The sequence below is a fragment of the Crocuta crocuta genome, unplaced genomic scaffold, assembly GCF_008692635.1.
Source record: "Crocuta crocuta isolate KB4526 unplaced genomic scaffold, BGI_CrCroc_1.0 scaffold693, whole genome shotgun sequence".
Lineage (NCBI taxonomy): Eukaryota > Metazoa > Chordata > Mammalia > Carnivora > Hyaenidae > Crocuta > Crocuta crocuta.
Window position 1 is genome coordinate 982,805 of NW_027527545.1, and position 26,971 is coordinate 1,009,775.

Consider the following 26,971-nt stretch of genomic DNA (forward strand, 5'->3'; position numbering starts at 1 on the left):
GCTCTGAGCTGGCAGTCAGCACAGAGCCCGACGCGGGGCTTGAACCCACGAACCGCGAGATCATGACCTAAGCGAAAGTTGGATGCTTAACCGACTAAGCCACCCAGGCGCCCCATATGGTTTCTAAACTTTCTGGGTCCTTCCATCTCTTCCTCTGATGGATTCTTTTTCCTTGCCACTCCCCCCTGCCTCTTCTGATACTTCTCCTCAGTGTTATCTGCATTTTATTCTCAACTTCCGTCTTGTTGCAAGAAGCTGTAGCACTTAGAGATTGTGGGGCCGTAGGGTCCTGACCCCCTGATCCCACATCTGCCACCTTTGAAACTGCCTGACTTTGGGCAAGTCATCTCGGGCCTCTGAGCGGAAATCCTTCTCCTTGCTCAGCTAACGTGGCTGGTCCTCCCGTGGGCACACAGCACGGTGTTCTTCCCCCCACCTCCCTGAAGTTAGGCATGGCCGTTTGACCTGCTTTGGCCCCTGGAATGTGAGGACAGGTGACACATGTCACGTCTGGGCAGAGCTCGAAGAACTCGTGTGTTTAACCAGTGTTTCCCTTCGGCTGCCTCCGCTCTCGCACAGGCACAGAGATGGAGCCCCCCTCGGACTAGGTATGGGAGGGAGGGTGGCGCAGAACCGAGATCGTGTCCCATCCATGGCGTGCACTGAGCACGAGCAAGAAAAGAGCCCCATGTGTTTTCAGATGCTGAGATGCAGGACACGTCTGTCACTATGGCGGACGCAGCACCCCGGGGCTGGACTTCCGGGTCACCGGTGTCGCCGGGGCTGAGATCTAAGCACAGCGCTCTCGGGACTGTTATGTCTACTCGCGTGCGCTTAAACCAGCAAACAAATATTCCCTTCTGCTTTCCTCAAACTCTAGCGCCTCCATTTCCCTGCCTTTTTAGTCTTGAAAAACACAAAGGTATTGCAGTATTGTCTGACTTCTCCTTCGAGCAGAGGAGTCTCTAAATCCCTGCGCACTGATTCATTCACCCTCTGCCTCCTCCTTCCTGGGACCTTCTTTCTCTCCTTCCCTGATCTGATCACTTAGTATCTGCTGAGGGGTGAAGGAAGTTCTGTTTTAACTCATTCCGTTCTGTGGGGCGCGTGGGTGGCTCAGTCGGTTAAGCATCCGACTTTGGCTCTAGTCATGATCTCCCAGATCGTGGGTTCGAGCCCCGCATCGGGCTCTGTGCTGACAGCTCGGAGCCTGGAGCCTGCTTTGGGTTCTGTGTCTCCCTCCCTCTCTCTGCCCCCTTCCCCACTCATCCTCTGTCTCTCTCTCCTTCAAAAATAAACCTGAAAAAACATTTTTTAAACTTCTTTCGTTTTGATGCTCCCCACTTCGTCTTCTTTCTCCCCACCTCTCCTTGGCCTGTTTGACTCCTGTTCATCCCACCAGGGAATTGATACTCAGGTTCTAGAACCTGCGATGTTTCTCTGTTATCTTTGGTTTCTTGCTTGCCTGGCCCCCCTGGGACTCCGCTGTAGTAGCAAATTAACAGATAGCTCTGAAGGGCCTCAAGCTGGAAGACGTTTCCTTTTGCTCATGTAAGCAGGATCCTGGAGCAATCACCAGCGTCCCGTGCCCTCCTGTAAATCTCTCTTCCTCGTTGCGAGAGATCCAGGCAGGGCCAGTGGAGGCTCCCGCAGAAGGTCTTGGCTGAAGGTCCCCAATGTTCCAGCCGTGCTGGGTGTTGTATTGATTAAGCTCCTGTGGCCGCCGCCAGCAGCCTCTAGGATTAAATCAATAGAGTTTGCAAAAGTAAAAGGTTCTTTTGGAAGCAAGGAATATGTCGGTTTATTTTTTTTAACGATAAAGCTTCAAGGAGAAGCTTCACGGATGGCAGGCCCCGTGGAGGAAGAGGCCAGACCGACCCGAACATTTGGGGAGGGGGAGGGCACGGGGGGAGCATGTGAAGGAGTTGCACTGGGGGCTTGGGACGTTCTGGAAAATCTTATTTGATGTGGGTCACTGGTGCGACTTCCAAGAGAGCTGGAAGGGGAGAGACGGAAGGTGGGGAGGTGCAGAAAGAACTCCCCCGCCCCCCAAGACGTCAAGGGAAATGTAGATGTGGATTCATTCGCTCGTTCAACAAACACCGATTGGGTTCTGCGAGGTGCCCGGCACCGGAAAGGGTGCTGAGAATGTGATGGTGAAAATTCTATGACAAGGCTTCCTAGGAGGGGAGAGAGGGGGAGAGACACAGGAGAGGGTCGTATGAAGACAGAAGCAGAGGATGGAGGGAGGTGGCCACAAGCTGGGGAATGCCCAGAGCCCCCCTGGAGCTGAAGGAGGCAAGGAGGGATTCTAGCCTCGAGCCTTCGAGCCTTTGGAGGCGGCTCTATATGCTGATACCTTAATTGTGGGGTTCTGGCCTGTACAACTTTGAAAGAGTAGACTTCTGTTGTCTGAAGCCACCACTTTGTGGTAATTCATCATGGCAGCCCTCGGAAATGGATGCAGACAGTTCCGTGAGGTGGGAGGTGCCTGTGAGAAGGCATAACAGGACACAGGTGTCGGAGGGAGGAAATGGGATGAAGAAATAACCCCATAGCTCCTCTTCCTTCCCTCTGGTGTCCCATTGGTGTTTCCCATGGACCAAACCTGCCTGGAAAGGAGGAGATGAGACAAGAGCCGGCCATGCCTCTCCCAGGACACCAAGAAGAGTGAGGAGTGGGTAGATGTTGGAGGGGAGGGAAGGGCATTAGCAGAATGCATGAGGCCTTTAGGACGTGGATATGGGTAGAGAAGAGAAGGTTAGCTAGGGTTGAGCCCCAGAGAAGACCAGCATTTAGAGACCGAGTAGAAAAGGAGGGGGAAGGGGAGACAGAGGAAGACGGGAAGAAACACGAAAGGGGTGTGTGGCCAAGAAATCCAAGCACAGAAAGGCGGGCCTGGGCTATGGCAGCCTGGAGGTCTTTGGTGACCCTCACTAGAAGAGTTTTGGTTAAGCGATGGGGCTAGAAGCCAGTCTAGAAGCCGGGCGGTAGGGGACAAGAAATCAAGGGGGAAAAGTCCATTCTTTCTTTGTGAAGGGGAGCAGGGAAACGGATGGGTGGCGGGAGGGAGACTTGGAGACAGGGGTGGGGTTTTTAATGATGGGAGAATGTTAATTTCCCTACATTGGGCCCTTCCTAGCAGTGCACCAGTATCCACTGGTGTTCTCTCCCATCCGGGGTGCTAGGATTCTCGAATGCCCAGTTTGAAGTTTCAGGTCATGAGTTCAACATCATCAGCCCAGATCCCTGATCCCAAGCATGGGAAAGGCGACGGGTTTGGTGTATCCAGGGACGGGTTCTTTGCAGAAGGGAGGGAAATGCAAGGAAGTGACATATAGCCAACCTGTGTAAGGTTGACAAGGAAGGAGGTGAAGGCAGGGGAGAGCTGAGAAAAGGTGTTTTGAACGTGGCTGGTGTCGCTTCTAGGCATGTATGGCTGGAGTCCACGGCGGTCATTGATGAGGAGCTAGGGATGTTTTCCGTTGGTAAAGAAGGAAGAGACCAGCATGGACAATGATCTTTCCAATGGAAACTGAAGGTCATAGAAAGTAACCAGCTCCACCAGAGTCTTACTGTCAGCTTTTGTTTTCCTGTGGGCCTCAGGGTCTTGGCTGCTGAGACTTCCTTTGACTTTGGACTTTCTGCTGAGCCCAGTGGCACTGGTTGGGCGCGGGGGAGGCGGAGACCTTCATGGCCTGTGTGACTTGAAAGGGGAGAATTTTCTTGGCTCTTCTACCCCTCTTGGGGACCTTCCCTTGGCTTCACCTAGTTTAGAGAGAGCTGGCTTCCTGGGTATTCTCACGTCACCTGGACCAGGAGGGTCCTTTGTCTCACTTGCTTTGTTGGGTCCCTTCTCCTTGACCTCACTGGGTTTCCTTGGGGAATCGTGACAGGAATCTCCCTGAACTGGATTTCCCTTTTGTTCTTGGGGACTCATTTGAAGCTGCTGGTGGTCTCCTTGGCCTTGGAGTTGATGGCCTTCAGGGAATTTTTGAGTTTGAATGTAAGCCAAGAGGTAGATGAAATGCACAGAGAAGGTGCCAAGGAAATGGAGGATTTTACTGGCCCCTGCACGGGGTGACAGGCTGGCGTGTGCGGAGAAGGCCTCCCTGGACAGAGCGAACATCCCAGGGAATGTGATTGCCTGATCAGATTATTTATCACGGCTCTGCTTGCAATAGACACAGACCAGAAGCATTTAGGGGAATATTAAGTGATGATGCATTAATTCGCAAGAATACTGCACAGCCTTTTGAAAGAGGGAGACCCAGTGTACCCATAGGGAAGAGTGTGTCCAGGGTGGTGAGGGGCACAGCACATGGTGGAGCACAGCGTGTCACGATCCCGTTTTTATAAAAGGAAAACGTGATTTTGTATGTTTGTTTTCATTCATTCAGTAGTATTTATTGAGCACTTGGTCTGTGTTGGGGCTTAGATACTGGGGGCACAGCTGAGAACAAGCCCCTAAAGGGGCTGACATCCCAGTGAGGGATCAATGTAATAAGATGAATACCAGTGAGAGATCAGTGAAATAAGATAAATAAATAAAACACGTAGTTTGATGTAATAAGTTGCTTTAAAAGTAACGAAAAACAGAGAAGAGGGATGGCGATGTTGGCAGTGCTGAGACTTTAGATGGAGGAGCTCGGGAGTGAAGATAATGGTTTAGTACCACCTGATGGATGCAAGGGAATGAGCCCCACCCATATTTAGGGGAAGAGTAACTCAGGAAGAGATAGCAGGCAGTGTAAAGAATGGATGTAGGGAAAAATCTGAAAAATAAACAGCAACTTTCTAGTGGTGAGCTATCTCTGGCCAGTGAGCTGGGGTGAGGACTTTTCACTTTTTAAATGATATGATATAAATTTGAAAATGAAAAAAAAATACAATAAGCACATATTCCTTTTATAACTGAACCCATTCATTATTTAAAAAGAAGGATCTTGAGGGCTGTCTTGGGGGCGGGTCCGTTTCTGTTCATAGTCCATGGCTCAGAGGAGAGGGTCAGCGAGTAAACGCATTATCATGAGACCTCAGAGAATCAAGGAGAAAGAAAAGGAGCAAACCAAAAAGGCTTTTTCACAGATTGAAGACATCGATGAGAAATCCTATCACATAATGTAATTAAACATTTTAAAGTGAACTGTGCAGTGACAGCATATGCCCATTGTTCTGAATCACCACCTCTATCTGGTTGCAGAACATTTCCTACCCTGAAAAGGAAATCCCATCCCCATCAGGCAGTTGCTTCCCTCCCTTCCCGGCAAATGCGGATCTGCATTTTGTCTCTGTGAAGTTACTTATTTTAGAGAGCCGAAAGATTGAAACAGCCATTGGTGGGGGAATGGGTAAAGGAATTGCTTTGTACATCCTTACAAGGGAATACTATTCAGCTATGAAAAGGAACAAAGGACTGGAACACACTGCAACATGGATGGCCACAGAAACATGCTGAATGAACGATGCCAGACACACACATACACACCCCCCACATTGTATAATCCCATTTGTGTGAAATACCTGCTGGAGATTTTTGCAGCGTTTATTTTGAGCCTGGTGTTCATGGAATAGACCACGTACATCCACTGCATCTTGTTCTTCGAATTATTTCATATTCATGAGAAGGCTTAGTCAACCAGGATCAGAGTAGGTGTTGGTGGCCTCCAGTGGAGGGAAGAGACTGAGACTTACATGGGTAAAAAAGGACGAGGAAAGGTTTATTATACTGGTCAGTGCAATTGTAGTAAAAATAACAATAACATAAGCTTTGATTGCATGATCACAATGAGATGAACTCTGTTCGAAGTTCCATTGCAGGAACCAGAGTAAATTATAACTAAACACTCAACGTTTATCTAGTACGTACTACCTGCCAGGTCCTGTTCTGAGAATATTGTCTGTGTCTACTCCTTCTATTCTCACACAGCCCTATGAGGCAGGCACTACGTTTGTATTTTACATATGAGGAAACTGAGGCTCAGAGAGAGAAGGAAGGTAAAGTTCCAAACCATGTCTGGCCCCCAAACTCTTTTACTCACTCTGCTCTACCATTTCTCATCCGCGTATTTCCAGTTTTCTGAGCAGACCCATGATCCAGCTGCCCTGAGTGGACTTCTCGTTTCAGAACTAACGTGTTGGGAATCCTTAGATAGTATGAAAAATACAGGGGCGCCCAGGTGGCTCAGTCAGTGAAGTGTCTGACTCTTGATTTCGGCACAGGTCATGATCCTGTCATGATGATTGTGAGTTCAGTTCCCACGTCGGGCTGTGTGCTGGCAGTGCAGAGCCTGCATGGGATTCTCTCTCTCTCTCCCCTCCCCCCTCCTCTCAAAATAAATAAGTAAACTTTTTAAAAAAATGACCCATCATTCCTATTTGGTGTTGGGTTTTTAATTTTCTCTTCATCTGATTTTCCTGGTGACGTAATGATTTTTTTTTTTTTTGGGTCCCTATCCCAGATGTGAAATGCACATCTTTACACGTGTCTAGGAGAGTGTTAGTACTTGACGCGGGTTTTGCTTGCTGGGCCCCGGGCTTGCGCTGTCTGGAGCGCTCGGGAAATTAAACGGCTCCGCTTGTCGCTGGCCGTGGTGCTGAAAACATCCCGGGCAGTTACCCTGAGTTGCCCTTGTTAACGCGTCCTCGCCACTGGAGCCTCCAGCTGATCAGCTGATGGAAAGCCCTTTCCTGGGCTTGATTTCTGGTTGGCACTGTGCGTTGGAGACTTTGAACCCTGTGTCTGAGAACTGGAGACTCTTTGGATTATTGGAGGTTAAAATTTTTATTCATATAACCCACTTGGGATGGGTTTATGAGGGTGTGGATTAGCTTGCAACAGTGAATCATTACTACATTAAACTGTGGCAGTTGGGACACAGCTGAGGTCTAATCCATTGATCGCATCCATATGGTTAAGGCCCCAGGCGCACCCCAACTCCAATGTTCACGTAAGGACAAAACTATCCACCTTCTAATAAGGATGAGCAGCTGAGTGATCTTTCTTGAGCAATTCATTTAACCTCTCTGAGCCTTGATCTCCTTATCTGGAAAATGGGGCTTGCAACAGAACCCACCTTGTAGAATTGTTGCGGGAATTAGCTGAAACGAGTGTAAAATGCTTAGCACGGTGTCTGCCCAGCGAAGCGCTCGATAAACGGCAGCTGTAATTATGGTTGTTGTGCCTGTTAATGGCCCCATAATAGTTTATCATATTGTCGAGTTAAACGATGGCATTTGTTTAGCGAAGCAAGGAATATGTCCTAAACCCATACGTACATCTAGCGCCCTGGTACCCCCCGCTCTTTTCCTGGTAATTGGTGATGAGCATGGGACTAACGTGAAAATAAGGTCTGTTTGGCTTCTCCACGCAAGTTCAGCTGCTTGGTTGGCTCGCTGAAATATCTGTTTCCTCAGAACACCAGGCAGACCCTCTCATAGAGAAAAGGTCTTGATGAGTTAACAAACCTGATTTGATTTTCACAACAACCACGGGAGGCTGGGAATGAGCTAGGGATGGGGGCCTCCCAGAGAGAAGAGCGAATCGCTCAGGCATTCTGCAAGGTCTTGCTAAGGGGCTGTGACCGTCAGCCATGCCTCCTTCGCAAATTGATTTTCCTTGATGTTCTGGATCCCCAGAGCAGTTCCTGTTAGCAGACGCAGCCCTTCTTCCCCAGGAAGAATCACTTGGTCATTTCCAGCGGCACACACGCAGCCCCTTTCTGGGGCCCTTGTGGGTCCTGACCAATCTACTTGTTGGGGGAGAGCTCTGTGTATCTGCCCTTGGCTGCCGGGCTGTTTGCTATCCTGACTTCCACAAGCCATTTCAGGAGCCAGCTATTCCTCCCATCAGGGATGCTTCTCTCCCTTCATCTCCTCACCCCACACCCCTCCCCCCCTCCTCCCCCCTTGGCCTCTTCGGCTGGCTGATTATTCTGGATCCCGCTGACACAGGTGCTTTCTCTCCACACCAATCGGGGAGCAGGAAGGCTCAGCTCAGCTAGCAGAGAGGCATTGCTCACCGCAGCTGTGAGTTAGAGCCCAGGCTTTCTAAATTGGGAGGCTCAGGCACGACTTGGGGTTGGGCTGAGAAAGCCTCACCTCCCCTCTGCCTGGTCTACCTTTGACTTCTGCCTTGGTGGGGACAAGGTATCTGCTCCCCTGCTGGGAGCCCGGAACCCATCTTTGTGCCCGCGTGCCAGCCAGAGCAATGCCTATTTCAAGAAGCTGAGTGTGTGCATAACATGCCCACCAAGACCTGGCATCCAATGAAGTGGGGCGAGGGATGCAAAAACTGGGACCCACCCACCTTTCCCTCCTCTTCCAGGTGTTTATTGAGCATCTATTATAAAAACAGATGCTCTCTTAGGTGCTGAGAACCAAGCAGTGAGCAAAGTAGACAAAAATCTTGGCTTGCCTGGAACCTAGTAAGGCAGACAAAGAGTGAACAAGGTAAAGAAGGCAAATATAGCAGATGGTTGACTGGGGGCCGGGGCCAAGGGAAAAAAATAATAAGCAGGGCAAGGGGGTTAAGTTCTCACTAGGGATGTAACCTTGGAGTGAAGAGCTGAAGGAAGTGAGGGAGGGCACCATGTGGGTCTGTGGGGAGAGCATATTCCAGGGGAGAGAACAGCCGGTACAAAGGCCCTGCGGTGGAAAGTGCCTGGTGTTTGGGGGACATGGAGGAAGGCCACCGCGGCTGCGGCTGGCGGAACAAGGGGCGACGGAGGGACGTGATGGGGGCAGGTCGTGCAGGGTCTTATAGGCTGCTGGCAGGACTTTTCTTCTGAGTGAGGTGGGGGCCGTGGGAACTCCGTGAGTCCTTCCACGTCAGTTTGTTAAGCTGGGGTTTTATTGCATGTTTGTCTCTTTTCAGTGTAGCTCTTCAGGCATCAAGATCTTGGGTTTCTTACCAGCCCCCTTGCCTGAGTGAGGGCAGAAGACTAGTCCAGGCCTCCTGAATTCTCCTCCTGGGGTCAGAATGTGGAGGAGAACGCGGAGCCCCCACTTCTTTGGGGACGACTCAGAGCCGCAGTTACCTGTCTCCTTCTACCCCCGAAATACATCTAGGGCAGCATTTCCCAAACTTGGGGGGGGGCACACAGATCCCCGGAAGGTCTGGCTAAAATGCAGATTCTGACGCAGCAGGTCAGTGAGGGGCCTGAGGCTTTACATTTCTAAAGGACGCAGTGGGGGTCGGGGGGGGTGCTCTGCCGTGGTGTTGTTCGGTAGCAAGAGCATAAGGTCAGTGTGGCAGATTCTACGCGGGGCAGGGCTGTGGACGTTGGCAGGGCCTGGAGGCAGAAGGGGTAACGCTTGGTAGCCAGCACCGCCGTGTTGGACAAGAAGTAAGAAAAAGAAACGAGGTAGGAGTGGGCGGCCCCTCTCCCTTCTCCCCCATGCTGACTAAGGCTTCGTCGTCATACCCAGAGAGCTCCGCGGGGTCTAAGATCCAGGCGACACCGACACCGGGCAATTGAAACCCTGATAATGCAGCCCATAAAAATGCCGCTTGCTGCCAGTCTTCTGGGACTCTTCCTGGAACCTCAGCTCAAGTCTGATGGAAAGGAAGTCACAGCCCAGCTGTGAAGGGGCAGGAGGCCATGCACCCGCCCCCCCCACCCCCAGGAGCGAGCCGACAGCTCGGTGCAGAAACGAGCAAGGAGCTAGCTGGCAGGGAAGGGAAGTGAAATCATCAGATTCAAATCATGGCTTCAGAAGCCTTGGCGAGGGGAGGCCAGGGAAGGGCTTGGCGTTGCTTCCCTGTATACAAATATTGTCTCTTATTTTCTGGGCTGCAGGGTGAGGCAGAATGGAGTATTTGTGCAACACAGCCCAGCTTTGTTCTCTGTGCTCCTAATGACTGTCAGCTCGGAGGCAGGAAGCCAATCAGAGGCGCTCGTCGCAGGGCCGGCTTTTGTTGGCTCCCCAAATCGCCCTGAGTGTCAGATTTGCTTTTCAGAGTGTGCTGAGCCGCTTTCCGCTCGAGGCAAAGGCCCGAGCTGGTGACAAGGAAGGCCTAGGTTTGGTTTGCCTGGTTTACTTAGACTCTCCCTCTTGGGTTGTCTGTTTCAGACTTTTCTTTTTCCCTACCTGGGAAGTGACTGTCTCCCGCTCCTCCTTCAGCCTGTAAGATCGCTGGGTTTTTTTTGGAGCTCCCCGAACACCAGACTTAATTTTAGGGCCAAAGGAGAGAACGAGGCAGGTTCAGCTTCTGAGGTAGAAAACCGGGAGGCGGCCAGTGGTTTAAGGCGGCAGCTTCGCCAATACCTGCGGAAGAGTGGGTTTCCGTGTCCCCGGGGGACGCAGGGCACTATCTGGAGATGACTTTTGGTTGTCGCAGCTGGAGGGGGGGGATGCTGCTGGCATCAGGTGGGTGAGACCGGGACTGCTCATCACCCTATGGTGGACAGCAGCGCCCCCACCGCCAAGGACGCCCCTGCGCCAAGTGTCAGCAGTGCCGAGGTGGGGGAGCTCTACTCCACAGTGACCCGTACCCTGTGGCTCTCCCGTTTCTTTACACGTAACCCCCTTCTCAGAGATGGGTCAGGGGTGCCTCTGTGGGTCTGGCATGGGGCAGGGAGGGAGACGGACATTCCGGTTCACCAGCTGATCAGATCAGGTCTTCATGTAAACTGAGCAGGACCGCGCACCCCCCCCCCGGCCCCCGCCAAGTGCAAGCCTTCCAGCAGGACCCTCTGGTGGCCTCGTCAACCCAGGGGAGTGTTCCTGTGATGCAGGAAAGAGTTCCTGCCTGGACAGTTTGCACCTCTGGGAACAGCGGCGCAGGCCACCCCTTCCCTCTGTCAGATCTTGGAAGGTCAGAGGCCTGCCCTGACCACCAGATTTTTTTTTTTTTATTAAGGTGAAATTCACATAATAATATGAACCGTTCTCTTTTTTAAAAATGTTTTAAATGTTTTTATTTATTTCTGAGAGAGAGAGAGGGACAGCGTGAGCAGGGGAGGGTCAGAGAGAGAGGGAGACACGGAATCTGAAGCAGGCTCCAGGCTCTGAGCTGTCAGCACGGAGCCCGATGTGGGGCTCAAACCCACCAACCGTGAGATCATGACCTGAGCCGAACTTGGACGCTTAACCGACGGAGCCGCCCAGGCGCCGCAATGCAAACCATTCTTAAGTGACTAATGCAGTGGCATTTAATTCATTCATAGCGTGTGTCGTACAAGGTCCATCTAGGTCCAGAACAGTAAGCGGTCACCCCCACCCCACCCCCAGCTCTCGGCCACCAACCACCGGTCTCCTTTCTGACTCTGTGGATTTGCCTGTTCTGGATGCTTTACATACATAGGATCCTACACCATGTGGTCTTTCGCATCTGGCTTCTTTCGCTCAGCAGAGTGTTTTTGAGGTCCGTCCACATTGTGGCACGTATTAGTGCTTCCTTTTTATGGCTGAGTGATAGTCCGTCGTGTGGATAGACTGCATTGTGCTCATCTGTCCATCCACTGAGGGTCATCCGGCCTCTCTCCACCCCTTGGGTGTTGGAAATATTTCTGCCACGAGTGTGCATTTCATACCCGGTTTTCAGCTCTACGGGGTGAACCTAGGATATACATTGCGGGGTCATAAGGGCATCCTGTATGTATTTTTTGAGCAGCCACCAAAACTTGTCTCCAAAAACCCTGCACCGCTTTACAGTCCCACCAGCAACGCACAAAATTCCAGTTTCTCCCATCCTTGCCAACACTCCCTGATTTCTGCTTCGTTCCGTCTTGTGTTTTTCCTCTAGTGGATATGGAGCGGTATTTTCATTGCGTTTAGATTGGCAGGGCCCTCACAGCCGAGGATACTGAGTATCTTTTCGTGTGCTGATTGGCTGTTTGAAGATCTCCTTTGGAGAAGTATCTATTCGGGCCGTTTGCCCATTATTTAATGGGACTGTTTGTCTTCTTGTTGAGTTGCAAACGTCTTTTATATATTCTGGAGACCAGACCCTTATCAGATATATATGATTTGCAAGTATTTTCTCTCCTTCTTTGCAGTTTTCTCTCATTTTCACATTCTCGATCGTGCCCTTTGAGGCACCAAAGTTTTTAATTTTTTCAAATGTTTTATTTATTTCTCAGAGAGAGAGAGAGAGATGGCGTGAGCAGGGGAGGGTCAGAGAGAGAGGGAGGCACAGAATCAGAAGCAGGTTCCAGGCTCCGAGCTAGCTGTCAGCACAGAGCCCGACATGGGGCTCGAACCCACGAACCGTGAGATCATGACCTGAGCTGAAGTCGGATGCTTGACCAACTGAGCCACCCAGGCGCCCCCAAAGTTTTTCATTTTGATGAAGACTGGTTTATTTGTGTTTTCTTTTTGTTAAGTCATGCTTTTGGGGTCAGATCTGACTACTGTATTTTTTTTTAGGTTTACTTATTTATTTTGAGAGAGAGAGAGAGAACCGGGGAGGTGGCAGGGAGGGAGGGAGAGAGAGACTCCCAAGCAGGCTCTGTGCTGGCAGCACAGAGCCCGACACCAGCCTCAGTCCCATGAACCGTGAGATCATGACCTGAGCCGAGATCAAGAATCCAACACTTGACTGACTGAGCCACTCAGGCGCCCCAAGGGCAGAGCTTTTTGTCCGCTTTGCTGTAAGCTGTGTCCCCAGTGCCCAGAACAGGGCCTGGCACCCAATGGGTGCTGAATTAATACTTGTTCGAGGAACATCAGAGGGGAGATGGAGAAATCACGTCTGCATTTTCCTCAAAACGTCAGCTGCTGGGTTTTTAGCGCAGTGAAACTACTCCGTAGGACCTCTCATGGTGGACGCGTGTCATTATGCACTTGTCCAGACCTCCTGAGTGTTCAACACCAAGGGGGAGCGGTGATGTAAGCGCTGGACTTTGGGTGGTTAGGATGCATCAGTGTAAATTTATGGATTGTAACAAATGCTGCACTCTGGTGGGGGGAAATGGGGGGGAGGCTGTGCATGTGCGGGGGAGGGGTGTACAGGGACTCTCCGTACCTTCCACCGAGTTTCGCTGTGCGCCTCGACTAGCTAGAAGGATTTTCCTTAATTCCTCCGCACTCCCTTTGAATACATGATTTTAGCCACCATCATAGCGAACTGCATCGTCCTCGCCTTGGAGCAGCACCTGCCTGATGATGATAAGACCCCAATGTCCGAACGGNACTAAGCCACCCAGGCGCCCTATCACATCCATCTGTCTTAAGGGGCCTCGCTTTCGCTTTGGAGGCAAGCGGCTGCGGCCGTGTGGGCAGAGGGGGCTCTCAGTCTTGGAGCCAAGGGCTGGATCGTGGGGCTCCCACCTGGGAAGCCTGAATGCACGGATGCCGGTCATGCGGGGGGAGAGAGGCCTGCAGTGCTCACCCCCTGGACCTGGCGAACCTGGTGCCACAGCCAGGGGAGTGGCGGGTGACAGACGTTCACGTTGTCCACAGAAACATCGTATTAGAGACAAAATGCTTGTGAAAAATAGCGACTGTGTGTGGACATGGAGAGAATGTCCAATGGACCCTCCGTGAACCCACCGCCCAGATGTACGGTCGTCAGGATGCCTTGGGTCGTGTCCTCTGTCCCTTTATATTTTGTTGGTTTTATCTTTCCTGGCCAGAATATATTTAAAAATAATTTTTTTAATGTTTATTTTTGAGGGGGGGGCGGGGCAGAGAGAGAGGGAGACACAGAATCTGAAGACAGGCTCCAGGCTCTGAGCTAGCTGTCAGCACAGAGCTTGACGTGGGGCTCGAACCCACGATTACGAGATCATGACCTGAGCTGAAGTCGCACGCTTAACCAACTGAGCCCCCCAGGCCCATCTCCTGGCCAAAATATTTTAAGGCAAATCCCGGACAACTTGTCAATTCACTGAAGTCTGCATCGCTAAAAATATGGGCGTTTTCTTACAGGGACATTTTTACACCCACCGTGATTTACACGGGCTCCTTGGACTCCTCTAAGACTCCCAGTGAGGAATCAGATTCTCGTGATTGTCTCACAAATAGCTCCTCAAACCAGGAGCCAAGCAGGGACTAGATTTTTGTGACATTGATGACGCCTTTTAATCTAAAACAATGATTCTCCCCCCTCCTACTGTTGACTTAGGGGCAGAAACTAGTCCAGTTGCCCCATGGAACGATAAGACTTTCAGCCGGAAGCCAGAACTGGCCGGGGGTTTAGTGAGGGGCTGGGGCCCCGGGCACTGGCCATTTGCCGGTAGACGCAGAAGTATTATTATTATTCCAATATTTTAGCACCCTGAATACCAGCTGAGCAACATCACGGGTGTCACATTTGGGGGTGAGGTTGGTGTACAGCGTCCAACCTCGAAGGCGTTGAGTGACGCGTATGACGAACGTACCAAACCAGTGCTTTCCAGTAGAATTTTCTGCAGTGATGGACGCGTGCTGCATCCACACTGTGGTTACTGGAATGGGGCTGGTGTGGCAGAGAAGCTGAATTTCCTGTGATTTCATTTAAATTAGTTAAAAAGTTGGGGGCGCCTGGGTGGCTCCATTGGCGAAGCATCCGACTTCGGCTCAGGTCCTGATCTCGTGGCTTGTGAGTTCGAGCCCCACACCGGGCTCTGTGCTGACAGCTCGGAGCCTGGAACTTGCTTCAGATTTTGTGTCTCCCTCTCTCTCTGCACCCTCCCCCTCCTCTCTCTGTCTCTCTCTGTCTGTGTCTCTCTCTGTCTCTCTCAAAAATAAATACACGTTAAAAAATAATTTAAAAAATATGAATTAAGAGTTCAATGGCCACATGTGACCAGTGGCTGTCAACAGAGGTCCAAACAAGCAATTCTGTTTGGCCAAGTGATATGTGACATTGGCCAAAAGGAAAGAAGGAGGGTGTCTTCTCCAGGCTTCCGCTTGTCTTGCAAAAGCCTTCACGCAAGAGAACTCCGAGAAGGATGCGTTGGGGGTCAGTGCATACTGGGGGTGGGGGGTAGGAGAGGTGAGGGGAAATGGGGAGAGGTCTCCAGGTGGGCCAGGACTCTGAGCATGCTACCCTCTGCCCAGCCAAAGAGCTTGACCTTAACTTTCTCCCCCTTCCAGGATGACACAGAACCATACTTCATTGGAATTTTTTGTTTCGAGGCTGGCATTAAAATCATCGCCCTGGGGTTTGCCTTCCATAAAGGCTCTTACTTAAGGAATGGTTGGAACGTGATGGACTTCGTGGTGGTGCTAACAGGGTAAGTGTCCAGTGCTGCGTTTCTCAGAATTGTCTCAAATTAAGATGACTTTGGAAACATAGTGGTTGGTGTGTCCGGGCTGCACTTGGGGAGGCTGAGTCCCTGTGTTCTTCTTCAATGGGCACCTAGAGCCTTTTCGCGCCTCCAGCCCCCCATAGCCTGGCTTCAGTTACAATTACAATCTTCGCTTATTAGGAGCTGACTGCTTCCAAAGGGCTTCATGTACGTTCTCATTCAATCTTCACAACAACCCAGTGAATTAAGAAATCCTGACATTCCCATGTGGCCACAGAGAGATCTGAAGCACAGATACGAACTTGCCCAGGGTCACCCAGCTAGTGGGACTGGAATTTGAACCAGAACTCGAGTCTTTAACTGTTGTGCGCGTGTGGCCCTTCTGCCTCACTTGGCGACGCCTTTAGTCCGAGTCGGTCTTTATTTCCAGCTGGTAAATGTCTGTTGGTGACTTCAGGGTGCAGTGGCTTGTGGTAGAACTATGGAGAAAACCAATCTAGGTCAGGTACAGCGACTGCCTTTGACAGGTGTTCAGATCCCTGTTGGCAGGGCTTTGTCCTCCAAGCAGTGATTGAGGGGACCCAGGCCCTTGCCGCACTGTGGCTCCTCTTTGTGGACCCACGTCTTCTGCGAACTCCGTGCTTGTCCGCGTGACGGCACAGAAAAGAAGCGAGCAGGGAAGGTGTTGCTGGGGCGGTTTTAGGGGCCCGGCCTCTGCCTCCTCCTTTCATACTCTTTTGGCTGGAATTTATTCACAGGACACGCACCACTGCGGGGGAAGCTGGGAAACATCAGAGGAGAGGGAGATGGGTTTGCTGGGGAGTCGGTCAGTCTCCATCATGGACCTGAAAGTCCCGTAGCAGATGCCAGTGTAGATGTCGCTGTTCCGTGCTGACCTCTGGCTCCTCTGCCCACCCAGTCCTCCCCTCCGAGCTAAGACTGGCTCTTGTTTTCCAAGGCCCCTATTCACCACTGCCCTCTGTGGGCTCATCCCCGTCCCCTGTGGGCTCATCCCCGTCCCCTGTGGGCTCATCCCCGTCCCCTGTGGGCTCATGGTTCTCTTCCAAGATCATACTCCTCTAGGCTCTGTGACTGCCCCAGATCGCGTCTCTCCTGGCAGCTGTCGTGGGTCTCAGCACCCGTGCTGCATTGGCTGGGCTCGTATAGTTCAGGTTTTGAGCACATTTGTGGTTTCCAAGCAACGTTGCTTTTCCCAAAGGGGGCTGTCATAGCGGCTATTTTGGTGGAGGCGTTCAGATGCGAGGGGTCTGTTGTGAGGACCCTGGGCTACCTCTGGCGCCTGAGCGCTCGCTGAAGGACCTCTGTTGGCCATGCCCACGGTCCTGTGGCTTGGGACCTTGATGGGGTCCGGGGACATGTTATGGTGTTGGGCACCTCTTTCATACCTTACTCGGAAATTCATCCATGAACCATCCTCATAGCTGACTTTGTTATTGTTAAGAAAAATATTCAGGTATTCGAAAGGTAGGGAATAACATAACAAATACTCATGTAAGCAAATATTCATTCAGTGAGTATTTTTTGTGCACCTATTAGGCGCCAGGCTCTAGGGCACAGCAGTGAACAAACAGACAAAATCTCTCCTTTTGTGCAACAGATAGTCAATGGTGAAGGAAGAGGAAATGAATGAAGGAGTGAATGAGTGAAATGTCCAGTGTGTTAGATGGCAGTGAGGGCTACAGAGAAAAATAAATCAGAGAAAGGATGTGATGTGTTATTTTTTATTTTTTTATCTTTTTAAACGTTTATTTATTGAGAGACAGAGAGAGACAGAACATGAGCTAGGGAAGGACAGAGAGAGAGGGAGACACAGAATCCGAAGCAGGCTCCAGGCTCTGAGCTGTCAGCACAGAGCCCGATGCGGGGCTCGAACCCACAAACCGTGAGATCATGACCTGAGCTGAAGTTGGACGCTTAACCAACTGAGCCACCCAGGTGCCCTGGGATGTGTTATTTAAAAAGAAAAAAAAAAGGGGTGCCTGGGTGGCTTAGTCAGTTAAACATCCGACTTTCGCTTGGGTCATGGTCTCACGGTTCGTGGGTTCGTGCCCTGCGTCGGGCTCTGTGCTGACTGCCAGCTCAGAGCCTGGAGCCTGTTTCAGTCTGTGACTCCCTCTCTCTCTGACCCTCCCCTGCTCACACTGTCTCTCTCTCTCTCTCTCCTAGAAATAAATAAAAACCTTAAATAAAAAAAAATAAAAAGAAAAAAATAAAAGAAAAAGAAAAAAAAAAGGAATATAAAATAGAGGTGGCACCTATTCTACGTTTCAACCAGATAAGAAAATATATATAGCGCTGTTTTTGCTCTGTTTTAAATTTCTCTGAAAGTGTTTCCTTCTACAGCCTTCCTTCTGAGATGAATCTGATCTACAAGGGAGGTCTCATTCATCCATTTTCACTGCCGCATAGTATTCTCCAGTGTGAGCATTCTACCTTGTGTTTATCTGTTAAGGTTGTTTCCAGCCTTGGGCTATTTTGAACTCAGCTGTCCCTTCATTGTTGCAGTGGAATTCTCTAGAGCATATACCTGCGCGTGGAATTGCTGAGTTGTGTACTCTGTGCATCCTCTGCCTCGCCAGCCATTGCCAAATGGCTCTGCAAAGTGGTTGTGCCAATTTCTGCTCCCTTGGGGGCTGGCTTTTGCTGCCAGGGGCTGGCTTGACCTTGCTGGCGGGGAAAAAGCCTTGAACATCCCTGGATTTTTATACCACGCTTCTTGGAACACCCAGAGAAGCTCCTCTACCACTGAGCTTCTAGTAAGTCTCAAAAAGTGGTCGTTAAGTTGAAAGATGGCCGTTTGAGAAGGTAGTTAGCCACTTGGGTGTGGGTCTGCATTACCACAAGGTGATCTTTCCTTCCTTAGTTTTTGACATCTGCTAAGGCTCCAGAGGAGTAATTCTTTCAAATGACACAGATAAGGTCCTAAGGATAGAAGCCTGTAGTCGGAACTAATGGAATCCACCAACCCTCTGAAGTTGCATGCAAAAATTACGTGTGTGCGCATAGTTTTCTGGTCTGTGGTTTCTATCAGATTCCCAGGGGGTCCTGCAGCGAACACCACCAGGGTCCACTGTTCTGTTCCTTTCTCACCTCTTTCCTTTCTGTCTTTATTTCCCCTCCTTCCTCTCTCTTGCTGGTCTCCCTTTCGCTTCTCGGGCAGTCAGCCATCCTCTCTTACTGTCTGGCGGGTCTGTCTCTTTCAGATCAAGCGCAGAGCTCAAATTTCATTACCTCAGTTTCCAAGAGGTTTAGTCTCCCGTTGGGCTGGAAGCGTGGGACAGAGAGTGGGGACTAACCCCTGCAAACCCAGATCTCTGCACAATGACACTGCCAAGCAAACTCAGTACAGTCTTAGCTCCTCGTTCCACGGGGGAGGGGACCCGAGCGTATTAATCTGACCCGAAGACAACAGTGGCTTTAATGAGCACTTTCTGATTAACTCATTGTCTTCTCACATTTCTAAGCAGACCGCGGCATTAAAACAGCATTCCTTTTTCACGGATTAATAAGGTTTTTGCCGGGGCGCCTGGGTGGCTTAGTCGGTTAAGCGTCCGACTTTCGCTTAGGTCATGATCTCGCGGTTCGTGGGTTCGAGCCCCGCGTCGGGCTCTGTGCTGACTGCCAGCTCAGAGCCTGGAGCCTGTTTCAGAGTCTGTGACTCCCTCTCTCTCTGACCCTCCCCTGCTCACGCGGTCTCTCTCTCTCTCTCTCCTAGAAATAAATAAAAAAAAAATTAAAAAAATTAAAAAAAAATAATAAGGTTTTTGCCTTCCTCTTGGGTAGTTTGGCAGAAACTCTCTTACCCGTGCCGTGTGGTTGATCCTGTGTCGTTCAAGGCCTCAGAGGCATTCTAACTTTGTAATTTTATCAACCCCCATTTAAAGTGTGCTTCTGTTGTATTTGAAGGTCCAGTCATTAAATGGAAATTGTGGAAGCAGAAGATTCCAGAAGCTTGGCTGTATTTCTGAGATGACAGAGATTTTACTGTAACGCTCAAATATATATAGCCATCTAGGGTGTTCGAACGATACAATTGTGCACGTTAACAAAAGAGACTTTGGACATTACCAGGGTAGGGTTGAAGACGATTGTTTGTATGTTCACAGGCTAAGCACTGTACCTGGCATAGATGTGTTCCCCAAAATAAATGCTGGAAAGTGGGAACACTGAGAATCAGGGAGTTCTGGGAAATGCACTAAGCTGTTTATGAAGCTCGGACCATTGCACTGATACAGTCAAACAGTCCAGGAATCTATGACAGATACTCTGACATCAGATAAGGACAGAGGAGCTCTGGGTCCTTGCCACTCTGACGTTTTTGACTCTGTGAAAAATGAAGGTTCTTTTTTGGAAGGTCCTGTGAACTGCCTCAGGCTTTGGGCAGTTTTCCCTGAGCATCAAAATTGAGGGGAAAAAAAAAAACCCCAAGTACTCAGGGACCCTCAGGAAAGGACATTGGCTTTGGTTTCCTAGCGTCCCCGAATTTGGGCACTCAATGAATTCTGGCGGGTCCAAAGCCTTTTATTTCACTCACAAGGGAGTTAAGACACCGAGAGGCTAAGTAATTTGCCCAGAGCCACACTGAGCTGGTGGCAAAACAGGAAGCTTCCGGAGTCAGAAGGTGTGCTCATGTCGAGGAGCCCAGAACCCCGGTTTGGGGGCAGTGAGAGTGGGATTGACGATCAGTGTCACCTCTGGAGTTCTGCCGTCAGAGCCCTGCCTTCTGTCTCCCGAGTACCCAGCCTGTAGCCCCTTTCCAGAGAGACGGAAAGCAAGCCTCCAAAAAGTATCCCCAGTTTCCTGAAGAAACTAGGGCCCAGGGACACACCACACGCTGTCTTCCCTTTCTGATGAATGTACCAAACGCACGTGGCCACTTTTCACTTTGCCCTCTTTCCTTTACGTCCTATGCTGCTCTTCTGAGTTGCCTGAAAATAAAAACAGCATTCTAAACACAACAACAACAGAACCCAGTCAGCCCTCCAGATTCCCGCTGACAAACAGCTCCTATTAATACCAGCTGCATTTTGTTTTAATGTCTCCCTGCGTTAATCTCTGTCCCCAGTGGATCAGTCACCCTTGGTATCTGAAGGGCTCCCTACTGTGGCACAAATGCTCATTGTCATTCGCAGAGTTTTAGCACTGAGGGAGCATCGCTCTTTTTATTATTCAAAGCGTTTGGTTGTCGTGAGCTTTGCTGAACTGTGTCCCACCAGGAGCGGCCTCACATCCTAGCAGCGGTAGCTGGTTTCTCCATCTTGTAATCATAGCAACAGTGATAGTCATGATGTTGGCTGCCATGATTAGGCACTTACTGTGTGCTCTCGCTGTATTAACAGTTTTATGTGCGTTAGCACATTTCAGTTCCACAAGCCTTTTTGAGAGGTAAATCTGAGGCTCAGAGAGGTTAAGCTACTTGCAAGGGGTCCCACAGCTAGTAGAGGGTAGTTTGGATCTCAACCACTCTACTGGGATGGTAGCCTGAGACTAGGGTGGTCCTCGCCCAAGTTGAGATCCAGGAGCCAGGAAAAAAGAAAAGGGCAAAAGAGATTTCCAGAAATGGGAGACTGGCATAGGCTAATGTTGAAGACCTGGGCTTCAGAGTCCGAGGGATCTCCGGCCAGTGATGAACTCCAGAATGTGCATGGATCTCTTTAAACCTCAGTTTTCTCACCTGGAAGGAGGAAGGGAGTCGCGGTGGTGTTTGCCTTCTCGGGCTGCGGTAGGGATTGGAGAAGGCAGCCTAGTGACAGATGCTGTGAACTGAGCCCCCTGGACCGTTCCGTGTGCCTCTTAAATGGGAGTTGATTAATTGAAGGGAAGAAATGAAAGCAGATTCCTTTGGGGGTTGTGGTAGATGCTGCAAACGCCCCCTCCAATTCGTCCCACTCACCTCCAAGTGTACCTGCGGTGGGCAGTTCCTGTGCAAGCTCACTTCTTTGTACCTCCAACACGCTCATCTTTCTGCGTCTCTGTCGGAGGGTCTCCTCCGGCATCGCTGGAGTTTGCTCAGCCCACGTGACAGACGTTTAACACCCCTAGGAGCAGTCCGTCACCAGTGAGAGAGGGAGTGAGTGTATAAACGTCCCAGCTTCTCCATCGCTCAGCGAGAAGACTCAGAGGTGTTCTGCAGCCTCTCAGAGGGCCCTCCATAGGATTGAATAGTAGTGGCTCACAACGATAGCCATTCATTAGCGCACCTTTACTGACTTCTCGCTTTCTAGTTCATCCCTAGATGATCATTCCATAGATCATCTGCCCAAAGTCCTTGTCTTGGAGACATAGGCTGAAGCCTTGGCCAGTAAGAGGCTTCAGCACCCCGGACAGCGCACAACACACCTTATCGGGTAAAGGCGTTCTTTTCTCCCTCCGACCCAGCGAGGACCAGATGGCCAGGTGACATTGCTTCTTGGGCATTTTCCTTGTGTGGCTGGAGAAGACCTTGCCATCCGTCTCTTAGCAGGTTTACGGGCTGATTGAGGTCTTGTCCTCTTGAATTGCTATAACATCCGGCCACAACTTCTACAGATTGCAGGGTTCAGTGACTCCTCTCTTCTCACCAGGGCTGGGAGGCGGCTGCCTGGCGGACAGAGGAAATCTCAGCGGAATGGGAAGCAAGTGGGTGCCCGGGGCTCAGGCAGAGGCTGCCAAGTGAGAGACACTGTTTTGCTCTGTTCAGCGAGGAGGTCCAGGCATTGGTGGTGCTGTGTTGTGACAGAGGTTGTAGAAACTGGATGATCTCTTTTCTCTCTGGGGAGGACCTGGGCTTGACCCAGACACGACAGGTCCTCACCTGCAGTGGGGCCATGTAGTAGAACAGGAAAGCTGAGGCTTGGGGGGTGGAGCCTAGAATAACGAGCACCCCCTTTTCCTTGACTTCTTTTGTTATAATGTGCTCTTTGATGATGTCAGCCAGTTGCAAAGGTTTAAATACCTTCTTTTTTTTTTTAATGTTTTTTTATTTATTTCTAGGAGAGAGAGAGACAGCACGAAGAGGGGAGGGTCAGAGAGAGAGGGAGACACAGACTCTGAAACAGGCTCCAGGCTCCGAGCTGGCAGCACAGAGCCTGACGCGGGGCTCGAACTCACGAACCGCGAGATCATGACCTAAGCGAAAGTCGGACGCTTAACCGACTAAGCCACCCAGGCGCCCCGCAAAGGTTTAAATACCTTCTGTAGTGATGTTCCCCAGACTTAAGCCTTCTGCCCGGAGCTCCCTCACAGTCCCCACGTTGGGAGGAGTCCACAGGCATCTCACACTCGAGATGTCCAGAACTGAACTCCTGTGAGCACTCCTCTCTCTCTTCCTGTCTTTTCGTATGGTTGGATGGCGGTTCCGTCCTCCCAGAGGCTCTGGCTAAAAATCTTGACACCTCCGCCCTCATGGCCAATCCTTGTGCAAATTCAGTAGGTTCTGTCTTCCTCTACCTCCGCTGCCCCCACCTGGGCTATGCCTTTATCATCTCTCAGCCTCCACCAGGTTCTGCCCTCCTCCCCCACAGCCCGTTATCAACACAAGCAGCCAGAAGGATTCCTTTTAACACATAAATTAGATCCACTCACTCTTCCGCTCACATCTTTCTCTTTGTTCCTGTCTCATTCAGTGTAAAAGCCAAAGTCCTCACCAGGACCCACAAGGACCTGCGTGATCTGCCCCCAGCACCCCCCACCCTCATCAGCTCCCACTCTCGCTCACCTGACACCAGCTGCCCCGGCTCCTCACTGCTCCTTGAACACTTCAGGCAAGTTTCCACCTCAGGGCCTTTGCGCTTGGAGTTCCCTATGCCTGGCATGCTCTTCTCAGTCCATTTCCTCATCTTTAAGACTTTACACCAATATCCCCTGGCTCCTTATCTGCAGTGCCAATACTTCAAACACTCCCTGTCTTCTTTCTTCTCTTTAGTTGTTTTTCTCTGCCCTTGCCACTTTACCGCAAACTAGATATTTTACTTCTTTATTTTCTGCCTGTCTCCCCCACTAGGTAAGCTCCCCGAGGACGGAGATTTGGTTTCTTCAGCTCATGGTTCACCTCCCCCGTGCCTCGCATAGTGCCTGGCACACAGTAGGCGCTCCCTATTTTTAACAGAATAACTGAATCGATGGTACCTGTAATGTGCCAGTGTTGAGGTGTGCAGTAAACTGAGGCACAGAAGCCCCTTCCCAAGTGCCCCTGCATTTCAGCTGGTCTAGATCAGATGATGCAGTTTTGGAGGGCGGTTGGAAGCGTCAACGTAACTATTACACGTACTATGGCTAGAATAAGCCTGCCTGCTGTCTGTGGCCCTGCCCCGGGAGTTCACGGTGTGTCGTATGTGCTGAGCTCTCAAGGGACTCAACCTCCTTTGGGATCAGCTTTGATAGCTACTCTGTACTAATAAAGCGGCACAAGTATGAACGGATTTGTATGGAAGAGGTGGGGCCTGAGCAGGGCTGTGTTCTCGGGCCTACTGTGTATGGTTGTGCAGGTTGCACACTGAACCAGATACCTGGAGTATATGTTCTAAGTGTGCAGCTCCTCTGCATGTCAACTTCTTTTGGAGACCTCGCAGTCTAAAAAGGATGAGATACTTCATGCCCCGGGGTCCCCTCCACTCTAAGGAGCTTTGATTTTAGGAGTCAGGGTGGTGCTTCGCGGTCATGGGTGGTTTTGTTATCGCTGTTCACAGGCATATTTGGAGGCCACCCACCCGCAGAATTTCAGGACAGAGACTCTGGCATCGGGACCAGAGGCAGGAAGGAAGCCTAAGACGCTTAAAGTCCAGCACTAACTTAGCTGCTTTTCTTTGCTTCATGTTGGTGTCCTGAGGGTGTTAAGTAAAACCATCATAAGATCGAGTGGACAGGAGGGATTGGCCCGAGAGATCTTTGTAAACTGGACCAACGAGTTTGGATTCATAGGAAATAACCCTGGACATTTCCAGAGTGGAAGCTGCAAAGTGTGTAGCAGAATTGCATCTTATGCAAACCTGACTTACACAAAATCATTGTTATGTAATTGGCACCCATATAAAAAGAAACAGGGATGGGGCGCCGGGGTGGCTCAGTTGGTTGGGCAGCCGACTTCGGCTCAGGTCATGATCTCATGGTTCGTGGATTCAAGCCCCGCATCAGGCTCTGTGCTGACAGCTCAGAGCCTGGAGCCTGCTTCGGATTCTGTGTCTCCCTCTCTCTCTGACCCTCCCCTGCTCATGCTGTCTCTCTCTCTCAGAAATAAATTTTTAAAAACGTTAAAAAATTTAAAAAAAATAAATAGAAACAGGGTGAATATAGTAATTAAAAGTGAGGTCATTTCTTTATTACCAATAAAAGCTTTTTATTATAAAATAAAATCCACCCGCAGCAAACCACCTTAAAGCAAGTTAATTATTGTAAAACAAACACTGTTGGAACATCACGAAATAAATCTTCAGCTATCCAGAAATTTCCACGTGTCCCATCCCAGTCAATAGTGAGGTCTTTTTTTTTTTTTTTTTAATTTTTATTTATTTTTGAGAGAGACAGAGTGTGAGCAGGGGAGGGGCAGAGAGAGAGGAGACACAGATCCAAAGCAGGCTTCAGGCTCTGAGCTGTCAGCACAGAGCCCGATGTGGGACTCGAACTCACAAATGGTGAGATCATGACCGGAGCCGAAGTCAGATGCTTAACCGACTGAGCCACCCAGGCGCCCCAATAGTGAGGTCATTTCTACGTGCCATTGCCTTTAGTGAGTTTTTCCCAAGGAATGAGTATGATACGTGTTCTTCCTCCCCAATATGTCGGTTAGGAATGCTTTTCTCTTCAAATAACAGAAGAGACATCTAGAAGGGGCTTTAATATTAAGTGGACATTTTTGTTACCCAACTTAGAAATAGCCACAGATCTGTGGACCAGGATCAGTTGAGTGGCTCTGGGATGTCCTTCCACCTTCCTCGGTGAGTTGAATTTTGACCTCATGATTTCTTGCCCCAAGGTGGCAAGATGGCTGCCATATCACCTTCTCTCAAAGCTTCATTCAAAAGCAGGAAGGTAATGGCTGGGAGAGAAAGCTCTCACTGGAGGGTCTTCTTTTTTTTATCTAGGAGAGACAAGTCTTGGCCAGAAGTTCCCAGCAGACCTCCCTCTACATCCGATTGGCTATTCCTGGGTCATATGACCATTTCCAGCTTCCGGGCAGGCCAGACACATGCGCATCCAGCATTTTTGCAGTTTTATAGAAGGCTAGTTCTGCCTGTGGGAGAGATGGGAAGGGAAATGGCCATTGGACAGTTAGCAGATCTGTTACACGTATCATACTCTTCACGTTCTGTTTTATTACTGTGCACATAATACATGCTTCTTACCATCTAGGCTTAAACAGACAAAACTACGTGTATTGTACTTTATGGATGATTTAAAGGTTTGTCAAGGGTATTTTTGGGGATATGCAATTTTTCCTTTGTGTGCTTACTTCAGAACCAGAATTTAACTCTCCTGTGTAAGATAGGGCATCACTTTGAGGATGTGGGTTCAAGTCCTGGCTCTCCCTCTCAGAAGATGGGTGACTTCAGGGGCGCCTGGGTGGCTCAGTTGGTTAAGCATCCAACTTTGGCTCAGGACATGATCTCATGGGCTGTGGGTTCGAGCCCCGCGTCAGGCTCTGTGCTGACAGCTCAGAGCCTGGAGCCCGTTTCAGATTCTGTCTCCCTCTCGCTGCCCCTCCCCCACTCACATCCTGTCTCTCTCTCTCTCCTTCTAAAATAAGCATTGAAAAAACAAAAACAAAAGCAAACAACAACAAAATACAAAACAAAATAAAAGGGTTGTCTGTAGAGGCACCTGGGGGTCAGTCGGTTAAATATCCCGACTCTAGACTTCGGCTCCAGTCATGATCTTGAGTTTCATGAGGCTGAACCTGCATCAGGCTCTGCACCGAGCCTGCTTGGGATTCTCTCTTTCTCCCCCCCCCCGCTCCTCCCCTGCTCGTGTGCTGTCTCTGTCTCTCTCAAAATGAATAATAAATAAACTTAAAAACATTTTTTTAAAATTTTTTTTAAATGTTTTATTTATTTCTAGGAGAGAGAGAGAGACAGCGTGAGCAGGGGAGGGTCAGAGAGAGAGGGAGTCACAGACTGAAACAGGCTCCAGGCTCTGAGCTGGCAGTCAGCACAGAGCCCGACGCGGGGCTCGAACCCACGAACCGCGAGATCATGACCTAAGCGAAAGTCGGACACTTAACCGACTAAGCCACCCAGGCGCCCCTTAAAAACATTTTTAAAGCCTTGTCCACAGAGGGGGCTCAGATGCATGAAACCTCAGTGGCAAAGGTCTGATTGAAACGTGGTTCCTGCCGTCTGTGACAGGCGCTGACGGGCTGCATGATCGCATCTGGGGACGAGCTTCATTTCCTGGGCCATTCGTTTTCTTCTCCTTTACAATTATTTTTAAAAACCAGAAGAGCAAAATGGTGGGCATGTTTAGAAAGATGAAGAACATGGGCGTTACGCAGTATTCTGTGTCACTTCCTAAATAAAATTCCAGTGCCGTCCTACCAAAGCATCTGGACAGAATCTTTACGAGATGTGGAGGGTGCATCCGGGGTGGCTTTACCTGGTAATATACAGGAAATTCACCTGAGAGGCTCTGCCCTGTGGAGCCGGGATGTGACCCACAGGGGCAACAGAAACTGGGGCCCAGCCTGCGTGACTCCTCGGCAAGGACACATCCGATGGGTTTGGCTTCAGATGTCAGTCCTACGTGGAAAGATACTCGGGTACCCGGCTCCTCCTTGCGCGGTGCTGGTGGTGTTCAGGACC

General features: G+C 50.2%; 1 protein-coding gene across 1 annotated transcript in view; it reads left to right on the forward strand.

Moving 5' to 3' along the window:
• The first annotated feature begins 14,314 nt into the window (after positions 1-14,314).
• The window catches only part of CACNA1A (calcium voltage-gated channel subunit alpha1 A), a 181,704-nt gene continuing 169,047 nt past the window's right edge, over positions 14,315-26,971 (forward strand). The window contains exons 1-2 of the mRNA XM_077765843.1: positions 14,315-14,323; positions 15,025-15,164. Of these exons, the coding sequence (XP_077621969.1) occupies positions 14,315-14,323; positions 15,025-15,164 (149 nt within the window). The remainder of the gene's footprint in view (positions 14,324-15,024; positions 15,165-26,971) is intronic.